General features: G+C 42.4%; 1 protein-coding gene and 1 pseudogene across 1 annotated transcript; both read right to left on the bottom strand.

The window, feature by feature from the left end:
- Positions 1-1007: 1007 nt before the first annotated feature.
- LOC116394785 (general transcription factor II-I repeat domain-containing protein 2-like) lies at positions 1008-4607 on the bottom strand (annotated as a pseudogene).
- Positions 4608-4752: 145 nt separating this feature from the next.
- Positions 4753-19877, bottom strand: cunh11orf24 (chromosome unknown C11orf24 homolog). The gene is made up of 3 exons (XM_031868183.1): positions 19773-19877; positions 16426-16773; positions 4753-15798 (listed from the first exon to the last, which is right to left on the bottom strand). The coding sequence occupies exons 2-3, from the start codon at positions 16610-16612 to the stop codon at positions 14945-14947; spliced, it is 1041 nt and encodes a 346-aa protein (XP_031724043.1). The 5' UTR covers positions 16613-16773; positions 19773-19877; the 3' UTR covers positions 4753-14944.
- Positions 19878-24395: the final 4518 nt, after the last annotated feature.

Raw genomic sequence — 24395 nt, 5'->3', positions numbered from 1 at the left:
GCCTGCAAGGCCTTCTCTGCTGGCCTAAACAGAATCACAAAGCTATATCTATTTTATAATTTAATAATTTTTCATAAATACACTACATGTATTATAATATTTTTCCCATTATCTTATTTTCTCATTGCACAGCTATTGTCTTCCTCAGTTGCTCTGCTTCCAGTGCAGCTTGTTTTAAGTAGAGCTTCTATCCAATCAGATTTCACCTCTGTGTCTCTAGGTAAGAACAGAGGCCCGAGGCCTGCAGACTCACAAGTGAATCCCTTTGCAGTTTAAGTGAATGGGGACGATATTGTTGATTGTCACAGTCTTCAACCAATCAGATCTTTAGTTTGACATGTTGGGCGTATTCTTTGATGTGCCAGAGCCTGCTAGCTGGCCTAGCCATACGTGATTGGTCAGTGAGCTAGCCTGACATGATGGGCGGTGACAATCCCAAAATCTGCTGCCTCTGTTGAGCAGACATTTTCAGCCTCAAACGCATTAAAACCTATTCAAGAAATACAACTGGGGAGGCTTGACTGTCTTCACTGGCATCCATGAATTGAGAAGGACTTCTTACTGGAACTAAAAATGCACGGATGTACTGAACAACCGTGAGATTAAACTCTTTGTTAACAAAGAAAGGAGGAAGAACAGCTAAATAGTGAACAACAGCTCTGGTAAGTTAACTGCAGTAGCTTTAACTGCCATAAATATGATCTATGTCATCATTTAATATGCTTGTTTATATTATATATTATTATTTATACAATTTATATGGATTTTCATTTGGTTTTATATGTGATAGGAACTATTGTTACGTCCTATGTTGCGCGGGGGACACATTTAGCCGGTGCACAGCAACAAGACGACGCGCGAAGCGGCAGCGGTCTATATACTCCGTGCAAAGTGTTAAAGTTAAGTTTAAGTTTTTAAGTGATCTACTTTGAAGATTCATGTGCTTTCAAGTGGACTCGTTTTCCCTCTCAGTGTTGACAAACGAATAAATCCGTCAGTAACAAGAACTATGGAGTCGTGTATTTCCTAGAGGAAGTGATAGGAGAGTTACTACTCTGTTAATTTGTCTATCGTGTCGTTTTCATGATATGGGTAATATTGTTCCCTCTGATGTTAATAATATTTGAATGGCCCGTGTTCTTGAGTGTGTGGCGGAATGTGTGTTTTAGCTGAATTGATTTTGACTCATTGTTCGTTAATGCCGCCGCATCCCGTCATGCCGGTATTCATGTATCTGCACTCAGTGCATTTGTAGGTGTTGAGCTTCATTTTTACGAGTGTAGGCCCAGATATAAAATGCACGGCCCGACACTGTATTATATTATATAAGTGTTATTTACTGCTTTTTTTCGTGTTGGAATAAATGTTAAATATTTAACTGCAAAGTAGTAATGCGTGTTTCATACTTTAATTTTTTTGCATTAAATCATACTGGGATGTTTGCTGAAATTGATAGGATGGCCCTACCTAGAAAATTTTCCACCAGCTGCCACTGGTTTAGTCATTATTGAAAACATCTGTTCGCACAGATACAGTGGGTACGGAAAGTATTCAGACCCCTTTAAATTTTTCACTCTTTGTTTCATTGCAGCCATTTGTTAAAATCAAAAAAGTTCATTTTATTTCTCATTAATGTACACTCAGCACCCCATCTTGACAGAAAAAAACAGAAATGTAGAAATTTTTGCAAATTTATTAAAAAAGAAACTGAAATATCACATGGTCATAAGTATTCAGACCCTTTGCTCAGTATTGAGTAGAAGCACCCTTTTGAGCTAGTACAGCCATGAGTCTTCTTGGGAATGATGCAACACGTTTTTCACACCTGGATTTGGGGATCCTCTGCCATTCTTCCTTGCAGATCCTCTCCAGTTCCGTCAGGTTGGATGGTGAACGTTGGTGGACAGCCATTTTCAGGTCTCTCCAGAGATGCTCAATTGGGTTTAGGTCAGGGCTCTGGCTGGGCCAGTCAAGAATGGTCACAGAGTTGTTCCGAAGCCCCTCCTTTGTTATTTTAGCTGTGTGCTTAGGGTCATTGTCTTGTTGGAAGGTGAACCTTCGGCCCAGTCTGAGGTCTAGAGCACTCTGGAAGAGGTTTTCTTCCAGGATATCTCTGTACTCGGCCGCATTCATCTTTCCTTCAATTGCAACCAGTCGTCCTGTCCCTGCAGCTGAAAAACACCCCCATAGCATGATGCTGCCACCACCATGTTTCACTGTTGGGATTGTATTGGGCAGGTGATGAGCAGTGTCTGGTTTTCTCCACACATACCGCTTAGAATTAATGCCAAAAAGTTCAATCTTGGTCTCATCAGACCAGAGAATCTTATTTCTCATAGTCTGGGAGTCCTTCATGTGTTTTTTGAAAATGGCTGTCCACCAACGTTCACCATCCAACCTGACGGAACTGGAGAGGATCTGCAAGGAAGAATGGCAGAGGATCCCCAAATCCAGGTGTGAAAAACTTGTTGCATCATTCCCAAGAAGACTCATGGCTGTACTAGCTCAAAAGGGTGCTTCTACTCAATACTGAGCAAAGGGTCTGAATACTTATAACCATGTGATATTTCAGTTTTTCTTTTTTAATAAATTTGCAAAAATTTCTACATTTGTTTTTTTCTGTCAAGATGGGGTGCTGAGTGTACATTAATGAGAAATAAAAGGAACTTTTTTGATTTTAGCAAATGGCTGCAATGAAACAAAGAGTGAAAAATTTAAAGGGGTCTGAATACTTTCCGTACCCACTGTAGGTGCTCCCAAACATGGACAGAACACGGGCAGCTTGAAGTCGGAGCTGTGGCGTCAAAGCAGGAGGCAAGAGACGGTAAAAATCCTCGATTGCAGCATCCTGGAACTTTGCTCTCAGGTCACTATCGCTTTGCTCTATTAACTCCATCTGAAGGAGATGGGGTGCACTGTCGACGTCGCCGGTGAAAGGATTGGCAAAGATGGCAAAGTCAATGCGCTGTGTTCTGAAGTCAGAGAAGCGCCGATCAAATTCAGTCATTAACCGGTTCACTTTGGTAGCCAATCGAGCACATGAAAAAGCACCAGGAACTGAGGCTGAGATTTCCTGGCAGACAGGAAAGTGTGCAAGATTGTCCTGTTCCAGTTGGGACTTCCATAGCTGCAGTTCACGCTGGAAAGCTGTGATCATGTCGGACATCTTTGTGATGACTTGTTTGCGTCCCCTGATTCAGTTGGGCAAGATGCTCCGTTATGTCACACAACATAGCGAAATCACACAGCCAGTTTGGATCTGACAGTTCAGGCAAGGGGTTTCCTTTACTTTGCATGAAAACAGCAATTTCTTCCCGAAGATCAAAAAATCGTTTGAGGACCGCGTTCCTACTCACCTTCTGTATAGTACGGCACATCTCCATGCTCCGAGCCCGAGTCCTTCAAAAACAGCTGGAACTGGCGGTGATTCCGGCCACACGCCCGAATGAAGTTCACTGTTTTCACGACCGTGGTCATTGTATTATCCAGTTCCAGAACCTTTCCACACAGAGCTTCTTGGTGGATAATGCAATGATAAGTTATCAGAGGGGTGTGGCAGTTACTTTTTTGCATTTTCTCCTTCACTAGTCCAACCAAGCCTGTTTTTTGTCCACACATTGCAGGTGCGCCATCGGTAGTTAGCCCCACCAACTTTTCCCAGGGTAATTTAATTTTACTTGTGGACCTCTCCACTGCATCAAAAATGCACTCCCCCTCCCGTTGTCGTTCCATGCAGGGCAACTACATCCAAGAGCTCCTCACTGACAGTCAAGTCTGCCTTCACGCCTCTTACAAAAATTGACAGTTGCGCTGTGTCCGTGTTGTCTGTGCTTTCATCAACAGCTAATGAAAAAGCCACGTAACTGCTGGACTCTTCGGCTAGCTGTGTTGTCAGATTGCCTGCTAGTTCCTGAACTCTGTCTGCGATGGTGTTCCTTGACAAACTGACATTTTTAAAAGCCTGTACCTGGTCGGGGGGCACACCTGCTCACAAACCTTGAGCAAACACTCCTTCAAAAATGCACCCTCTGAAAAGGACTTGGAAGCTCGGGCGATTTCTTCAGCCACAATAAAGCTAGCTTTCACAGTGGCATCATTTTTGGCTGCAGCTTTTGTGAATATGTTCTGCTGCGATTGGAGTCTGCCTTTTAATTTTTGAACAAGTTGATGTTTTTCTTGGAGGCTAAATTTAGCATACTTGGCTCGTGTTTGGTGTCAAAATGCCGACGTAAATTGTATTCTTTCATCACCGACACTGCCTCATAGCACAGAAGACAGACCGGTTTCTCTCCTTGAAGAACAAACATATATTCGCTTTCCCATCTTTTATTAAATGTCCTTCCCTCTGTATCAATTTTCCTCTTCTTAGACATGTTGGGATTATTTGTCGAACATTTTCAACTCAATAATTTGTTGGAAAACCGATTTAGTTAACATTAACGCTACTAGCGGCCGGAGTCCGTCATTTCGCGGGTCACAAACTCAACATGCATTGTGGGAGATGTAGTTTATGGTCACTGTAGTGTACACTATGAAGCAGCATAGAGTTTAATTTTAAGACAATCATATGCCTTTTATATGGAAGCCCATTTCAGAAGAAAAAAACAAATAAAGTTAGACTTGATAATAAAAATATATCATAATTATGACTTTAAAGTATTATTTATTTTTTTTTGCTGATGGAAATATGCCTTCGCGGGCCACATAAAAGACGTGGCGGGCCGGATTCGGCCCGCGGGCCTTGAGTTTGACACATGTGCTCTAGAGTAATAGAAAAGGGGACGTAACAGTGCTTTTAATCCTAAAAAAGAACTACTAACTATAGCGAATAACACACCAGTACAGCTCTAATACTGGAGGAATGCTTTTCAACATTGATATCGCATGCAAAAAAGGTTTTATTTTATTCTGCAGGCAGAAATATTGTATTTTTCCAGTGTGAACATGCGACATTTTTACACACCTAACTGAAAACTGTTTTTAACAGTCCTTCATAGCAGCAAGATGCACAGACTGTTAAGCTGTTTGGCCTCTTTTGGTTGTCCTCTCTCCTTGTCCTCGTTACACATCTCTCTGTGGTTGTGTGTCTCTTTATGGTCATTTTGTGTCTCACACTTCTCTAAAATTGACTATTTTTCAAAACTCTTCTCACATTTATTTGTTTGCTCTTTTTTGCAGAGTGATTCCAAGTGCACAAAATTAAACTAAAGTATTTGTAGTATTTGTAATACGATGCAAAACTATACACATTCATAACATAGTGGTGAACAGGACAGCTACAGATAGAGATATACAAGTAGAAATTGGACTGTGCCATTCTACTACAGCCAGAGGGGTGTTCTCAGGAGCCCCTACATCTGCACCACACTGTTTGAAGAAGAGGAATGTCTTCTCTCCCCTGCAATCAACTATGGACTGGCCAGCATAGTATATATATTCATGCCTTTAGGAGATCTTGGTCAGAAGAGCACTTACTACATTGTTTTAAATTAAGTTCTGTTTAGTTAAGTTGTGCTTAGACTCCAGAGCAATTATGTGAAGTTTATATAGCTATTTTAATTAGTCACTTCTGCTTCATTTTGTTACCCATCTTAATTCTTGTAAAGTATCCGTATTTCTTCACCTTTGCTCGCTCTCCCGGCTTTATGCGTACCCTGGTCCTTCACAGGGACCTTGATGGCTCCTTAACTTAACGTTCTGAAATGGACTATCCTGTATAAAGAATACTTTTACGAATGTGTATTTTTAAATGCAGGATTTTTACTTGAAGTAATCTCTCAACTGTGGTATTGTTACTTTTACCTTAGGAGTACTTCCTCCACCACTGCCCGAAATTGTGTCCCACCCCATCAAGAGAAAAAGGCACAGAGTTGTAATGGTGACCGTTTGAAAGGAGATACGTTCACGTTGAAAAGTTGAGACAAGTTCGACTTGGCAGCGGTAGAGGTCCCGGATTTGTTGATTGGAGATGCGCACCTGCTGCGACCAAACCATTGAAAAATAACGCCCTGTAGTGCTTTGGAAACGTGAAGTGCAGTATTCACATTACTGAACCTCATTGAACGCGGCCCGGAGACGAGGCAGCCTGAAACACGCCTTCTGATGCCCAAAATGTGTTTTCTCACAGTTTTCACACTTAATGGCTCCCACGTTTTCCTCTTAAAACTTTTGTTTTCCCTGAACCTTAAACGCCCCCCTGCTGTGTGAATGTGGGTGCGCTGGTGAGCTGTCAGTGTGGGTGCACACGTGAGGACTAATTCATGTGCACCCTACATATTGGCACTATCGTCCAAATGGCCGATTTTTCAGGAAGTCTGGTTTCCAATGAGAAAGATGCTCCCAGTGCTTTTGAAAAGAATATTAGGATTTTTGTATTCCAGTTATTTAAAAGGAAAAAACGTTGGGCAACTAGAGAGGTGCACTCAGTAGAGTGCAGGTGCCGCAAAACACTTTATTTAAATTTAAAAAACAAGCAGCGAAGTATGCAGGCAATCGGCTCAAAGTTGTCGAGTTTGACATTTCATACAATCTGACGGTATGTAAATTACAACACAGGTGTTGGATGCCTACAACCTCCTGCACACACACACACACACACACACACACACACACACACACACACACACCTCTAAGTGTGTTTGTCTCCAGCCAATTAACTCCTCCTTGATCTTCAGATCAGGAAGCAATCAGCTCTCTGCAGATGGCTCTTTGTTTGTGTCTCAAGCTCCTTGATTATTGTGAGGCATGACTCGTATAAAGTGCCCAATAAAAAAAACACCCTGAAACTCTGGGAAACAACACTTTCTAAGCAGATAACAATCTTTACCAAACACACACAGCATCAGTGCTGGGAGTCAAAAGACACAGATGTTTAGATTCGTGAAGAATATGGGAGAATCACATTCACAGTCCGTGGTTTGCATCCAATGAGGCGCTCAAAGCTGACAGCATCTATGTGTGGGCGGAGACTAACTGAGCTGTGAAATGACCCAAGAAGTTGGCTTCACCTGCCCGTCCCGTTACCAGAGGCTCAAATGAATATTAGCCCTTAAAAGTAGATTTGACATGAGGCTCCTCCAACACAGGGCCACAAGGTCAAGGACCTTAATGCCCCTATACACCTTCAGTTGATATTGTACTTCAAACCTGCATGTTCCACAAAAACAAACCAAATACCAAGAACCAAGTGACACACAGAGAACGTGGATGTTGAGGCAGATGGGGATCTGTGGCCCCTGGGGCAATAATTCGAATAATCCAGCCTTGAGCATCTGGGTAAGCCTACTAGCTCATGAATGAACGCGGTCTGCTGGGCTGCAACTTTTGTGCCATTCTGGTCTGCAATCTATGAAACATTATTTTAAAACAATATTTATGATAATGAGATACAACCAGACTGAGCAGGAATTGCATTTGGCTCCTAAAAGGTATGTTGCACTCTCAGGTGCACAGTCTAGGGCCTCAGGCTTCCTGTCATTATTGGCAAAGGGTTGATCCAGTGGAACTCTGCCAAACCACCACTGCACTCATTGGGGCGACGGTAAACGGGTGGAAAATGTTATGGCACACATCAAGAAAAGTCTCAAAGCCCTTTCTTAAAGAAACTTGACTATGTTACAAAATATGAAAGAGTAACTTCGGTATTTTGTTTTCAACCATGCTTTAAGTAGCTTATGAGGGAAACTTTTTTTTTTTTTTATTTTTATTTTTTTTTATTTAAATAGGTGCACTATTGAGGGAGAGCTCTGCAGCCGGGCTGCAATGTAAGTCGCTCGTTAGGCATAGTCCCCTCCCCCCAGTGCATCAGGCAAATCTTGTTTGACTATATGTGTATTCTGTCGATGGCAGCCTTGGCATTGTTTACTGTGATCCGTGCCATCTTGAAATGGGAGTACATTCCCACATTGGAAATAATAGATTTTAATTGAAATACTGTATTCTAAATGATTCATCCAGAGTACGCAGGCCGAGCTGTTTGTGTGTCTGTGAGCTGCAGGGGATGGCTGAGGAACGTGTTTACTGTGTGTGTGTGTGTGGTGTTTAGTCTGCGTGTGGCTTCGCAGTGTTTGGACTCCCATGCACCCTGACTGATGTGTTGCTGTGTGCGTCGGCTTTGTTGTGGGTGTATTGGCAGAGTTACGGCGGATGACTAAGATGAAAAGCACTCGCTGACGCTCTGGAAACCAAATCAGCGCAGAGGTGAGGCATGGCGAGCCTTGCTTCGCTGCAACACGCGGCGGTGTACATGGAAACTGTAGTACTGAGGGATCGGTGTGTATTTCCAGCGGTTGAAAGTGTTTGGACTGCAGTACAGTCGATGTGAAGATCTTTCTGCTGCGTTTGTATTCCTTTAGTGGGTTTTTTGTAACCTTCCTCTCATCCATAAAGCTGACAAGGACTTGCACCTCATTCTTGATTTCATTCTGCAGCAGGGCCTGAGCCATGACCTTTAGTTCCTAAGTCGTGTCAAGAATCCTTCAAAAATCCTGGATCCTACACTTCCCACAATGCAACATTCATTAGTTGTACCTCTACTCCTCTACATTGTAGAGACAAATATTGTACTTTATACTGCACTACAGAAATGACTGCAGATTAAGATTTACCAGCAGAACATGGGCCCACAAGAATACAGCATGCTGCTAACATAAATGCATCAGTGACATCATTCCAATAGTTTAATATACAAATATAACCGAGTAACCATTCAGAGTACTTCTCCTTTTTATACTTTAAGTGCATTTTATTCTTTTAATTAAAAAGTAACTTAACACCAGGGTGAAAAACAGTGCTCTCTAGTTTCAAGTTTCTAGTCAGTTTTGGTGGGAACAGAACTAAAGGCCCGCCCCCCATGATGTTTAAAAGAAATGCAGCAAAAGTGCCCTAATGCCCTATGGGCATAATGTGTCATCTAGGGTGCCCCTCCAGTGGAGAAAATGTAATGAGGCGCCCCTCCAGTGGAGAAAACGTGATGAACCCTCTGGGTGGGGCAACCAGAGGGCTCTCCATGTATAAACATGACAAAAATGACAAAAGCCCTTCCCGTGGAGAGGAGATGCAGTGTTATAGAGGCTGCTGTAGAAAACTTTCTGTGCGCTGGTGCTCCACAGCCCGAGTCTGTCACTGCGTATGGCATTGCATACAATGTTTTTACTGAATTTCTACTGCATTGTACAGCTCGGCTCAACTCGATTCACGTTTGGTATCAGTTTTAGTGATTCTAGTGACAATTCTCTCTGACCAATCAGTGGTCTGAAGGGTTTCAACTCCACCTTCTCGCTTGAAACCTTAACTGAGGCATTACCGCAAAAAGAACCTGATAATATCCACAATTTCTGCAAATGGAAAACCAAAAAAAGTTTACAAGGTTTACTGGAATCCAAAGGCGTAAAACAATAATGTTGTGAAAAATGGCTGATTTGTGGTCAGTGTGCTCAAGCTTAAGGACTTAATCTACAACGGGTATTGGAACAATCACTGAGGTAAGTTTGGAAAAAAAGACTTTTCTTGCCAAAGCACTGTTTAACACGGGCAGGAATTTTATCAGCGTGCATTTTGCCATCTGATTTTTAAAAATAAAAAAAAACAAAAAAAAAATAAAATGATTTCACCTTTTACAAATACGTGGTGCAGAAGCCAAGCCGAACTTGTTGTGCATCCCCGAGGCGAAGGCGGAGCTGTGAGAAATGTGATGTGCAGATGGGGCAGCCGGCTCTGAGGGACCCACACGGACTGAACCGCTGGCTAAACCCGGCTCCAGCTTTGATCAGTGAGTGCTCCCTACATGCGGAATGACGGTATTACACCGTAACTGCAGTGCAGCTCGCTCCTATGAAATACACATAACGATTAGACAACATCGATTGACTCAAACACCAGCGAGATCAATTTGGTTCTTTTATTTATTATTTATTCTCTGCAAGTAAAAATATCTTTTTTAAAGTGCATTGGTACAATGTTGAGTTGGCACACGGCAAGTGTCTCCTCCCGTCATTCTGCTCATCAGACACCGCAAACACAAATCCATCTTCAACACAATCTGTTTCAAGGACAGAACAGCTCACTTTAGAATTACCGACGTCAGCAACTCCAAATTACAGTTACAAAATCACCAAATCTAGATAATGCTTCACTGACATACTGGACACTGACTCATCAGTTTGCACTACATTGTCACAAGAACAATTCTAGTCATCACTGCAGACCTCAAGAGAGGCCTTCGATTTGACTTCCAATGATTGCTGAATCATTGTTTTTGTGAATAACCCAAACGGTTTCTGCATGACGGTGCACGATGCTAATCCCCTCGAAATACCAGACACCAGGCAGTGATTCCCTAATGCTTTTAGCCAATGATGGTTAGACGATTTGAGTTATGCAGACATGAAATCATTTTCTGATGATGAGGAAACTAAACTTATCAAAAATGAGTCAGTGATCACGAGAAAATAAAATGTTAGTAATTACACTCATGTATGGAAGATGAGAGCGGACAAATTATTTTTTCCATTTTGATTATTTAAAGATCTCAAGATTTATAATAAAGTTACTTTTTTTTGTCTGAAGATAACGCGATAAACATCTCGTTTTCTCAAGAAACGAGCCGCCAAAAGGTTTTGTTTTCCTCAAGAGAGCTGAACAAAGATCTGGCTTTCTTAAAGGAATAAATCTCAAATTCTCATGAGAAAACAAGCTTGTTTTCAAATCATCAGACACCTCATTTTCCCGAGATAACGGAATAAACATCCAATTTTCATGACAAAAACATTTTGCGAACAAAGCCGCTCTCTGCTTACGTACTGGTGGCGTCTTGTAAACACATTTTAACGTTTCCCTGCATTTCTAAAACATCATCAAAAAAAGAAACAAATCCATTCTGGCTTGACATCATCTTTAAAGATGTGGAAAATGAACACAAAATGAGCAGGTCCAATAGAATAAAGGGTCAAACCTAATGCATTTTATATATACACGGCAGAGATACTGAATAGCACACGTTTGACAACTTCCTCTGCTGTGAGCTTTCACATCCACCAGCCGTCTCTTTGTCATGTGGTCAGTCACATATTGATAATGGCTTTACGTTTCCCTTGGCTTTATCATACAATAATGTGCTTCAGTGATTATTTGGCAATCGTTCATCAACCATGAACCCCTCAGCAGACAAACCGTTCACAAACGTGTAAGGAAAAGAGAAAAGGCAACAGTAATTCAGTCATTGAGAACAACTTCAGGTAAGAGCTACTGAGTTTGCCTTCATCACGTTCTCACATATTATTCATTCTGTGCATTCACGTTTAGAGCTTCCATATCTCAGAATTGTGACTCATAACTATGAGATTCTAACAGTAATCCATCTCATGAGCTGGAGAACTTCACCTAATTATTATAATTCCATAATTCTGATAACACATGGGATACTGAGGAAACTGAGTAACATATGATATGGAATTCATAATTATTTGCTTTGCTAAACGCAATGTTTACAGGAATGACGCGTCTCCACAAACGTATTGAAAATAAGCGAATGAATGGATCCATGTTCATCAGTGAAATATAAAAACGAGAGAATGCATGGTGAGGTAAACATGAAGCTACATGAAGACTCCGTTTGGGAATTATGGACAAAATATAACCCACAAGCTGGTCATGAACGTAGACAGACGGCAGATTAATACAGAAGAAACACAACACAACATATTGTAAATAGCCGAGCGTTCAAAAATACATTCGCCGTGAGCAAAAAAAACCTTATAAAATATATTGAAATAAACTAGTATGGCCCTGTACCCGTGTGTGCAAAAACATTGAACAAAAAGATCAAATAAAAAAGACGAAATGTCATTGGCATCAAAGAAAGCTAATGGAATGGAAGTGAAATCGTAAAACTTTGAAATAGAAAAGACACAGTTGCGAGAAAGGCTTCTTTTGGCACTGAACCAGTCGGATGAGAAGATCTGGAAGATGTTGTACAGACCTCTCCAGTAAGAGACAGGCCCAGAATTTGTTGAGCAGGGGAAAGTGCTCGCCAAGCTCCATCAAATGTGAATGTGTGTTCCAGTCTTTGTGCTAAGCTAGGCTATTACCACAGTGTCTAAACACGTGTGAAACTGTTAAGACATCGTGGGGCTGTCATTAGCTTAGCTGTGGATTATTTAAATTAAATAAAAAAGGACTTGTACTTGTATTGCAGCCGTTTTTCCATTCAATTGTCAAGCAAATTTTAAACAAACTTTGGAAATGTTGCAAAAAGGAATTGCGCATTTAGTGCGTCTGTATTGACCGGTTTGGAGCAAATGAACTCGGCTACAGAGTAGTTTGGTCAGAAGTTGGCGCTTTAGGCTACGCATGGCTGTGATCCGCCAGTAAACAGAGAAGAAGAACAACAACAACAAAACAAGTCACCTGGGCCATCTACCCTAACGACACACCACATGGTTTGTTAAACAGAAACATCTGACAAGCCGTCATTGGAAAAAGGTAGGCACTTCAAAAAAAGTGTGTCGTCTCCCACGCACTAAGCCACACCCCTAGCTGCCTCGCAGGATGCTGATTGGTCCGTGCACCAGCAGGTCAAACGCATTACTTGAAGCCCGACACGATTGATTTCTCACATGATACGAGGTCCCGCTATTCTGGCGTGATCTCGTGACACCGCGAGAATTGTGCGATAGAGAAATGGAGAGAGGTCTTCAGGAATTTGTTTCACTTGAGCAAGTTTTAGCTGTTCTTTCATGTCGACTAGTATCGGCCATGTTTCATGCTGTCCGGAGACGAAGACGAAAATTTGGGAGAAAATCAGAGAAGATGCCAAAAGCAGAAAGCTGATCAGTCATGCGAGTTCAATGTTCGCTACGTCAAAATGTATTCGGCAAGAACATTTCGTATCCCATGTAGCGCCTGAACGCTTTACACAAACACCGCCTCAAGCGAGCGTAAAAACTGTTTGCTTAATTGAGGATTTTTTTTTTTCCAATCTAATTTTGTCATTTCCATACCGCCATACTTCAAAATTTGCTTAATAATGTGTGAATGGAAAGACGGCTTGTGACCATGTCAAATGTGAACTTGAGAGCATCTCCCCGTGCACTAGAGCTGAGGGTTTGACAGCAAACACATGGATATCCCAAAATGTCTGATTTAATCTTGAAATGAAGAGATGTTTTAGCCAAACCAAAACAATAAAGAAATGCTGCACAACCGAGGCTTCACACACCGTCAGTCATATTTCATGTGAATGTACTAAAAGTGATGGTTTTTGTCTTCTCCTTGGTTATTATCTCCAGAACTTTTCTCAAGACAGCTACAGTGAAAAAGGGAGTATTTCCTCCAGTCCCCAATCCGAGCTATAATATGGTTTGTGTAGTGCGACCACATAATCAGGGTGGCTAATCTTTTTTAGGAATAACAGCTGTTGCTGCGCCTGATGTCAAAATATTTGAAGTCATTGATCAAGTTCCTGAAAGAAGTGTAACTACCGTGACCAGGATTGATTTGATTCATTCTCAGAGTGAATCAAATGAGGCTGTTTGTTTTAATACGGCCGTCTTTTCTTTTCTTCAACATGGCGAAGCAGCTGCCAAACAAAAAGACGGCAGAAAAACACAGAGCCAACGTTAACCGGCCGACAGGACGATGAAGAAATCATCAACTTGTTGACTCGACTGACACGACTCAGTGGTGCCTCTCTGGCCTACCGACTGAACCAAACACACAAAATATTCTTTGGCGCTGGCGCACCGGGCCACATCTGGGGAAACTTAATTCCTGGCGATGGATATATTCTCTCCCTCTGTGTAAAACTGCTCTACCTCTGTGGAGTCCTGTGAAGCTTTTCCACGCGGTTATTTGATTTTAAAGTGAAGTATGGAAGAGGCTGGTTCAAGTCCAGCTCTCTACCCTGTGAAGTCACTCAGGTCAGACCTGCTACATTCAGAGGATTAGTCCGCAATAATGCATGCGTTACAGCGTGCATCTCATTATTGTAGTTTCGGCCATCATTTATAAGTAAACGACAGTTTATCCAGATTCTCTAAACCACTTTGTTTAGGAGGTTAAACTCAAAGTGAGTGGACGCTTAAAAAGACAAGTCTTCTGTTCACTGAACTGACTGAGAGGGAACACGCCGCAGGAGGCTTTGTTGAGCTGCACACAGTAATAACAAGGGCCATAAGACTGACATGTTGTCGGCTATTGGCTACGAGTAGCTCTCTGCTACTTTCATTTCCTCAAATTAGAAGTAATTAGTTCATTTCTAGGAAATTAAATTCACGTCTCTGACATAACATCCACAAATATGCTTTGGTCCTTAATAGGGCTCTCACTTTATATTCCAAATTTGAACATTCGCTCGAATGTGGGAAAAGAATGTTGGTTCAAATTTGTTCCAACTCGATTTTCTTTGTTTTTTCTCAAGAGACAGCCCTCAATGAGCTCTACATTCTTCTGCAAAGGTACAATAACTCAAACAATTTTGACATATTTTTCAGTAAGACATGAGAAATAAAAAATAAATCTGCTGCGTGTAAATAAATCACCTTGGAAGCATCCCGTTTAGTCCAGCCAGCCTGGACTGAGGTTGTGTCGAGGGCCAATAGAACTAGAGTTACATCCAGGTAACCGCTTAATTTGCTGCTCCACATTTGGCAAAACTGGGACAAGCCAAACTCCTCACATTCAAACCATCGAAGAAAGGGAAGCAGGGAGAGAAGGAAGCGTTAACTGGAACATTTGTGGTAGGAACAGATCAGAGACTGCTTCAGGGTCAGTTCAGTGAGCTGGTGCTCAAGTTTAGTCCATTCCTCCTTCTCCATGAACTGTCTACACTCACCTTGTGAATTCACAGCATTGCCGCGTTACCATCCAGTCCATAGTCTCAGACTCAAAGCGCAAAAAAAGATCCCCGCGCATTGTGCTTAGCCCCCCCCGCCCCCCCCTCTCCCTCTCACACACCGGAGTCCGAGTACATGCCGTTGATGAGGTAGTCCACCTGGGTGTAGTCTTTCCTCCTGTAGCTCTCGTAGGCCTGTGTGACGAATACGGCCACCGTGACCAAGAAGAAGAGCAGGCCGAAGAGCAGGACGGCCAGTAGAGACGCCGTGTCCACCAGCTGGCTGGTCAGAGCGCCTCCCGCTACGTCTACCACGGCGACTCTCGTTCCCGAGGAGACGGGCTTGTCGCGATCGGCGGTAGCGCTGGTACTGGTGACGGTCGTAGGAGCTTTGGGTAAAGAGGTCTGAACCGGTGGCATCCCGGTGCTCGGGGCGTTTGGCTGTGGCGGGGCAGCTGATGGTGGTGGTGGAGGGGACGTCTTTGTACCTGTGGTTGTAGGAAGAACGACGCTTGTGTTAGCTTTTGTGAGTGTGGTTGTTGCGTCTGCAGTTGTTGCAGGTTGTTCTGCAGCTTTAGTTGTTGGTTCTGCGGTAGATGTTCTTGTTGTAGTAGACGTTGCCGTAGTTGTAGACGTTGCGGCTTTAGAAGTAACCGGTGAAGCGGTTGTGTGTACATTCGTCACATGCTCCATAGTAGTGGATGTAGTAGTGCTGGTGATGGGTCCAGTATGAGCAACCTGTGTGGAAAAGCCTGTGCTTGTAAAAGGAAGAGGGACTGCAGCCTGAGTGACCATCGCCGGTGATGGACCCTGATGGACTAGTGATGCCAGCTGCTGATTGGGTAGTTGGTTTATTGAGTCATTAACTGTGTGGTTGGATGAAGACAAGTCGGGAAGGGAGTGGTCCTCCGGTTTGCCTTTTGAGTTAGTTTTCAGATACAGATCTGTGGCATTTACACCTACACCACCTGGGGAACAGACAACACCATGAATGACCAAGTGAAAAAGAAGGTAAACAACATCAATTAACTATAAAACACATTGCAATCTCCACCAAAGTCAATGCAAACACTTTCAGTAACTTCTTCAACTTGCAGAATATCAGTTTATCTATCTCTCCATCTCTAACAGTTTAGCCTGCTGCAGTGCAGCTGAGGAGGTTAGCAGAAGGCTAAGCTAAACTATTAGGAACTATTCTCTCCATCTCTGAATCGCTATGATGATATTGAAGCTCATTAGAGCTTCAATATCCCAGTTTCTGTTATCACATGTATGAGATGTCGATTCGGGTACCCGACAACACAACAAGATGACATTTCTGATGTGTAACTTTATCCCCCTGAGGTGATTGTTTGCCTCCAGTCATCAAAGTGACTAAGTCCACTTCTTATATACAGTCTATGATATAAATGCAGCTTAAATACTGAAAAAATCCCACAGTTTTAAAAACAAGTTACCAGCTTTTGGTTTTGAATTAAAACGGCTGCATACTTATAGACACATTTATTTACATATTAGTAAAGGCATCTTCTACTTTTTTCAGCTGTATCATGTGTCCACAGCTCCTTCGTGTATAGATCTTGGCTAATACTCACATGCTGTGGAGCAGTTAGCTTGTGTTGTGTCGGGCTGGGTTAGGGGCTCGGCCGGAACCGGGTCCCTTCTGGATACTGAGGAGGAGCAGTCAGTGAGGAGCAGCAGCAGGCAGAGGAGGCGAAGACACACAGATGGACTCAGCTGGAGCGTTGAGGGACACGGGGACATGGTGGGCTGGGGAGGCATTGACACACACACACACTCACATAGGCCTACAGCGAATTAACACACACACACTCACATACACTCAACAGGCACAGTCAGGTGCACACACAGGGAGTTGAGGCTCAGCTGAAATGGGAGGATGGAATCCAGGAGGAAGTGAAGGCAGCATCCGCTCTCTGGACCTGCACAAGACACCAACACCAACCATTAGAGACACTATTATGTATTGATGCATTTGAAAGCAAAGACGCTTCTAATAGAAGTGTTCAAGGACGCTCAGACTTTTGACACTTGAGTCGGCTGTTCAACAGCAAACAAAACAAGGTCCAGTCTGGTGTTCCATTTTTTTTGTTGTTGTTATTATCGAAAAATAAATGTCAAAACTTTTTGACTTCCTTGCTCCGTCTGTAGCATTCAGCCCCATGCCCATTCATTCCTAGTGATGTAAACCTTTAAAGACGCCTCACAATTAGTTTTCATCCTAAAAAACAAATCACTAATATCCTCAAACAGCTGGTCACTGTAGTTATTAAACATTGTTCAAACAGGAGGAAATGGGGCATTTGTTGGGGACTATTTTCAGCGGCGGATTAATCCACATTTGGTGCTCTAGTGAGTGTTTGTGGCAGCAGGACGGTGTATTTGGGATGGACTCAGAATAAACGATAGTGTGTGTTCATGGTGATGAAGGAACATGTCATCCAGTGCAACAGTGTGGCTCACATCTTATGTGATGGAGCTCTGTGGCACAGAGATGAAGATACATCAGGCTTTGATACACACACACACACTGTTGGTTTGAGCTCACATTATTACAGTACAAACACATTGCTCTCAGCCTTTTACTGTGAAATGTCATCAAGGCTTCCAGCACAGAGGAGTTTGGTTTAAGGCTGTCCACAGCTGACAGAGAGCTGCACTGGAAGACAAACGTGAGGACTGACTGCCATCTAAGTGTCAGAACAAGGTAGTGCAGTAGAGCAGTCATTCATGGTCATGTGATGCAAAAGAAAAAGCCTGAAACCTTTCCCCCAGAGGTATGATTTTACATAAATAAATGTTATTTTACACCAGGATCAAGTTCAAGAAGCTTCTTATATTGAATATGTAACCTGGAGATGAAAATGCAATTCAGCAATAATGCTTCACGGTTGGATTAAGCAGCAGGCGATGCATGAAGTATTTGTTTTTCAATTCTTCTGAGGTGACACTTTGAGGACTCTCTACTTTTTGTTAAGCGAAACTCAAATTGGGACAAAAGAGAAACACCTTTAGCCCACCTTCACGAATTTCACAGCCTTGAAGCATTTGGTTGGATTTGGAGCTGTGGTTGTTGACTATGTTCAAACCCTACTCCTTACACAGACTTTGGTTCAACTTCCGCTTCCAAACACCTACACTGACTTTACAGGGCCTTGAATTGATGTCAGAGCTTAAAAGGTGATACAAAAATAGCACTAGTCTGTCATTGTGAATTTTTTTTGGTCATTAGCAAACATCATAATCTAGATTCTGTAGTATTCAGTCAGAAATCAATATCTTCCTGAGCTCACCCTGTATGATTTAAACACGTTTACGTATATGAAAGAACCATTCAGGGGACATTTGACGAACACCCTCCTCATCTTCCTCAAAAATGGACATCACAGTGGTTCCCTCTTTGTCGGAAAGCCTAGAAACAAGGTTGTCTCCTGAATGGTTGGTCATTGTGGTTAATCAAACCACCTTCGAACACTCACACAGAATCCTCCATACTGCTGTGCCACACAAACAACTGAACAAGATGCCAACTGGCCTCGGGCTGGCCACCGCTATAAAAATGCTCTGGCTCTGCCACTGTGTCAAAGGTCTATTGGTTTTATTGATTGTAGCTTAGCTTCATGCTCCTTTAATCTCCAACATGGCTTTTAACAAAGCATTTGTTTCACATCTCGACATTTGCAGGTGAGAGTAGGTGAGTTGATCTATTGGTAGAAACACAAAAGACGGGTCAGGAGGAAGAGACGACGGAGGAGAAGCTGGGAGGAGACAGAGGACAACAAAGTCACGGTGGGAAGAGATCAGGACACGTTAAAAAAAAAAAAAAAAAAAAAAAAAGAGAACTGAATGAGAGGTATTAATGAACCGAGTGAGAAAGATGAGACAAAGGATCAGAGTCGGACAGAAAAAGACAGGGGGACACACGACCAACAACAAATCCACCTGGACCTCATGGGATTTCTTTACATATCAATGCCAGGACAGTAAATTGGCAGAGCCTCCAAGTAAGCTTATGATTGTACATCTATTGAGAACTGTTATTTATGAAAGCACTGACATTAAAGTCACTGAGGTCTCGCAGTTGGACAAAGCTTTAACGAGGGCTGGTGCCATTCAGCTCCAGCACCCGCCCTCAATGTCAACAGGACACACTCAAAGGTCGGTGCAGATGCCTACGTGGAGGAAAGTAGTGAGCCAGCATTGAAGTTAAGACAGTAGAACGCCTCAGGACCAATCTCTGTTCAATAACCGAGCTGTTTAAAACGTTGCCTCTGCACATAACGGAGAAACTCTTTGTGACATCAATTTAAACAGCCTACCAACCAACCAACCAACGCATTACGGTATATCAACAAATACCTTGATAATCCAAAACATATTCCAATACACTTCAACGTTAACCCAAGAGCACTGAACATATACGTATATAGATCATGTATGCTTGTAACCGTGGTGCGCTAACATTACACTGACCAGAATATACTGCTCACTTTACGAATGAGTTATTATGTTTCTGCTGGATAAATAAGCCACGGGACGACCAATTAGCAGAGAAAACGGAACTGTAGAAAGTTGCCAACTCTAACTAACGGTATTTCGGATGAGAAACACCAAAGTTTAGCCCGTATTCTACTGACGTTACTGCTAACGCGGTAACATGAATCAACACGTAGTTTAAACGCCAATGGCTGAAGTTCACTGTGGATAAAATGTGTTTCAAATGCTACAGGTAACGTTAGTTAACATGCCAGAACAGGGTGTATGTACTTAGAATGAGTTCACGTTAACGGAAAGATAACATAACATCCACATTGTAGCCCAGCTAATGCTAACATGCCGTTTTGATTAGCGTGGGTTATCTGGATAACCTAACGCAACCGCTAACGTGCTAACTGCAATAAATGTGACTTCGGACACTTACCAGCGGTATGTTGTGATTGATTCAATGAACACAACGAGCACAGACAGACGAACAGATAGCCAGGTGACACTCCACACTTCCTGTAAGCAGGAGGTAAGCTTCTTCTTCTCCAGCTTTATTTCTGGCAGCGTTGATTTATCATCGGCGAATTTCTGCCCTCTGCAGTTCACACCAAACTAAAACCAGACAATTAAAAAAAGGCATACTCTTGCTGCTGTTTGTGGCAATATGTAAAATAAAATAAAATAATACTTGCTACGTCTGTGGCATTCAACCCCATGCCCATTCATTCCTACCTTTAAAAACGTCTCGCAATTAGTTTTCATCCTAAAAAAAACCAATCACTATTGTCCTCAAACAGCTGGTCACTCACTGTTATCCCGAACTAGTTGACTTTACTCGAAAATTACGTGGAAAGCCGTTGCCTCAAATAATTTAAGTTTTTACACATGGAGGAACTAAACAGATCAAGTTGTGTTAACATATAACCTTAAATGGATGCAGTAGACAAATTTAAGTCCACATTAGTAATCTTTACTAAAAATCATTAGTTCACTTGAATTATTTATTTTCTTTAGTCTAAGTTTAATGAAATAACTATTTTAAATTCAACATACATAAGCATATATAAACAAATCACTAATATAACATTATTTATTGCTACTTAAGACCATTAGTTTATTTAAGTAATGTCTTTACTTTTAATAAAATTAATTATACTATTTTGAGATTTAATGCATTGTTTCTAGAAAATTGTACAGAACTCCTCAGTAAGGAAAGTAGCTATTGGCTGTCCTAAAAGTTGCTAGAAGTCGCTAAATGATGTCATCGCCCAATTTGCATAATTGTCATGGGCGCTGTAGGAGAGAGGAATAACGTCGTGGGAGAGACAAAAAGTGAGTCAAAAACACCCTAAATATGCTTAGAACTACAAATGAACATTCCTCTGTTGTCGTTTTAGGGAACCTTGAAACTGTGAAACTGTACAGGCCATGTTTGGGTGACAGAGTTCAAGGGGGACCTCGACACTGTCACGAGAACTGTCTGTGTTCCCACGACATTTGCCCAGGTTCCCACAGAGACAGACACCTGCTGGTCTTTGAAGGGGCATGGGAGAGCCTCGAAACAGTGAAATAGTAAAACAGCATAGGAGTGATCATGGTGCACAAAGGGAACAGAGGTCATCCACAGGTCAGAGGGTGCCTTGTCAGACACAAGATCTGCACCTGCACCTACAATATTATCAAATAATATACAAAGTAACACATTTTAATCAATTTGGGTTTGGAGGGTGGTGATGGGTGTGGGGGGTCAGACTGCAGCTGGGACTGCTGCGCGAGGGGCTACTGTGAGACTGACCGCCTGTGCTTTGGGACGGCGGAGGGGCTGTATTATTTCATTTCTTTAACTTGATGCAGAATCTTTGGCCCTCACACACTGCAGTGTGTTCACCAGCAACTATAGGGGCAGTGGCCTCTTCCCGAATGACTTAAAGGAAATACTTGACTTTTTTTCTCATTTCAAATAAGAACATTTAATTGAGGTGACATTTTGGTTATAGTGTCATCCAGATTGTAAACCTAAATAAATATAAAATCCATAAGTACACAGCCAACACAAGGGAAACAGGTCACTGTTACAGAGTGATCTGTTTGTGATCAGTAACCACCTCACTGAAGATCCACTAGGGTGTCATTAAAACTCAACTGTCCTGCCAACCGTGACTGGCAAAACTAGTGCTACCTGTATTACCGTTTGTCCTCCTACCAATGTTACTGTTACTGTCTCTACTTCCACTGCTAAATAAACACTTTCCTCTAGTGGTGTACAGGTTGGATTTCTACTATCATCCACTAGTATAGGTCTTCTGTATATATCAGGTTATATAGAGATTAACTGCTATTACAATGGAGTTTTTTTCAAGTTTCAAGATATATACGTATATACAGTATATATACTATACTGTAAATATACAGAGAGAGATAGGGACACAGAGAGAATACAAACATACAAGGGCTATAAGTAATCATAAAATATAAAATGAATTATTATAAACTTGTAGTAGACATATATAGAATAAAGAGCTTGAAACTTGAAACTAGTCTGAAACCCCGTGCACATACAAACTATGCGCGTGACACGAGTGCACAGAACAGTATCCAGGAGCGGAAAAGTATCCTCCTGTGGCGGGGGAGCATTTCTGCTCCGCGTGCAGGAAATGCGGTCCCGCGAGCACGGGGCAGTATTGAGCGCGAGCCCGACCCACCCCACGCTTTCGCAACGCTCGTTCTCTGGTCCGTTCTCCTCATACATCGTCGGCTGGTCCAGGTGACTTTAGTGGGCCGGATGGAACAGACAGACGGCTGGTGTTCCTGTTCCTCTGATCGCAATGGTCGTGCCGGCCACACGGCGCGTGAGCGTCCCGAGAGTTATCGACGCTCATGTGCACGTTCAGTAGTTGCCTATATATTCAATTCATCATAAACATGAGCACCTACACGAGCCCTCTACCAAAAGTATTTTTTGAGATGTAATTGGTGTAAGCATTTTAAATATGGCTTATATGGAAGAAGAGACTCCTTCTGTATCACCAGGTTCCTCCTAATAACTGCAGGGGTCGCTTACCAGCGTTTCATGCGAACAGTTCGCGGAAGCGTGATATCAGGGTTATATGAGGACACGTCCCGCGCGCCCGGTCACGGAGTCAGATACCCAGAGGTGCGGCGGCCAATTAAATTCCAGCGCTGCCCGAGGCTGTCAACGTAACGGCCTCCCTCCCTCCCTCACACACACACACACACGCGCGCGCACTAACGCACACACTGCGTCTGGCACTTGGAGTGAAAAACAGAAAGTAAGGCCAGCTAGTATCAGTAGTAACGTCAACAGTAGACCTGCTCGGTTGTACCGTCCCTGTCCTCCAGTCCTTTGGGCCAGCAGCACCGACCCGTCGCTATGTCTCTGCCCGCCGTCTCCCGCCTTCTCAGGAGCGCTCTGAGGACTCAGCTCGTCCCTGCGGCCAATTTGTCGTCCAAACCGGCCAAACACAACATCACTGCAGCGGTGAGTTTACGTTCACTTCTACACGAAATAACATTCACGAACACTGACATAACATGAACACATATTCACCGCAGTGCGAGCATTGGCTTTATTAAGTGCTATCGTTTTAATAGCAGCTGATATGACGGAGCATATGATCCAGCCGCGGGGCTCACTTTCCCCCGACGGCGTCAAACTTCACATGTCATGCTTCACTAATAGCTTACTTAAATGGGATTTGTATTACCCTATTTATTTATCCTGCTGTGCACCATGCACAATTTTTAGGAATTTTATCTGATCAAATTGATTTATTTTTAACTCTTTCAACAAGTGCGTCAGCACTTCGCCATTATTCCGCTTAAATCCAACACGTAGACGTCTCTGCCAGCTCAGACACAATCAGCAAGATAAGGACAATGGCAATGTTCATATATCATAAAGTCTTTTATATTCGGTCCACAATGATTTAGTCGGCGTTTACTTTACTGTAACAGGCTGCATATTGTGTAGTCGCTGTGTAAACTGTTGAGCAAGTGCCAAAAGACTGACCTTGATGTTGATCACTGTCAGACTGATTTCAGTCTTAGTCACATGACCTCATGAACTATAAGAGGAGTTATTCAGCGCCATTACATGTTCGGTTACACGGAGCTCATTAGTTTCCACATTTGGAGAGGGATGGCTTAATAATAGCATTATTATTATTATTATAATTATTATAAAGAGCATTTTAAAACGACGTATTGATAAGGCTATAGAATGGCATTAGCATGAGAGGGGGGCTGGGGTCAGTTGGAAACATGTTTGCCCAAGTTACAACTAGAAAACAAAAATTAAGCAGAAACCTTAGATTTTTCTAAATTAATGTTACGTATGAATGTCCTCTGTGTGTAAATAGTTACAGAAGAGTTTTCACTGTATGAAGAAGATGAAATGCATTGATTGGGCCAGCGTGTGTTCGAAACGTGTTGCACCGGGCCAACCATAGCTTGTGTACTTATCCATGATGCTGATGCTTTGAGAAGTGTGTCATATTTTAGTATAAACCGACTGTTTTGTTATTGATGCTAATACATATATGCAATATTTAATATCAGTATTTGAGGATAGTAATGAAAACAATGATCTAATATTCATTTCTATCACAAATAGACAATATAATCCAAGATGCGTTTTAAGCGTAAAGCGTCCTAGGGTACGAGATGCAAACAAAACGAGGGCTTCGCGTATCAAAACGTTGCTCCATAGCGCCACATGGTGGCCAAAACCCTCCGCAGGGTGCCTTTAAACCCTCACCACAGGCTTCCATGTGACTCTAATACATGTAGATATATCTGACTGAAGCTTTGTTTTTCCTGCTGCTACTTTCCTCTTCACAGAGGAAAGACACCAAGCGACAGGGAGAGTGCTTTATAGAGTTTGTTATTGTTTAGAACACTAACCAAACCAGCCACATGGTCCCGATATGGCTTTAATATCTTATCAGTCTAATTATCAGGACAGAGAGCAGAAATGTAAGAATGGCCAGACAAATAATTGACAATTGTGACTGTTTTGATTTAATCGGGACATCGGGAC

Source organism: Anarrhichthys ocellatus, unplaced genomic scaffold (genome assembly GCF_004355925.1).
Source record: "Anarrhichthys ocellatus isolate YVR2014 unplaced genomic scaffold, GSC_Weel_1.0 scaffold41, whole genome shotgun sequence".
Lineage (NCBI taxonomy): Eukaryota > Metazoa > Chordata > Actinopteri > Perciformes > Anarhichadidae > Anarrhichthys > Anarrhichthys ocellatus.
The sequence above is the reverse complement of the archived record's forward strand: the minus strand, read 5'-3'. Positions and strand labels throughout refer to the sequence as shown.

What these genes read in the sequence shown, in the direction of transcription:
- cunh11orf24 (XM_031868183.1), bottom strand. Translation starts at nt 16,612, where the DNA reads ATGCCTCCCCAGCCCACCATGTCCCCGTGTCCCTCAACGCTCCAGCTG. An exon ending in AGCTAACTGCTCCACAGCAT is followed by an intron (nt 15,799 to 16,425) that starts GTGAGTATTAGC and finishes TCTGTTCCCCAG; the next exon opens with GTGGTGTAGGTGTAAATGCC.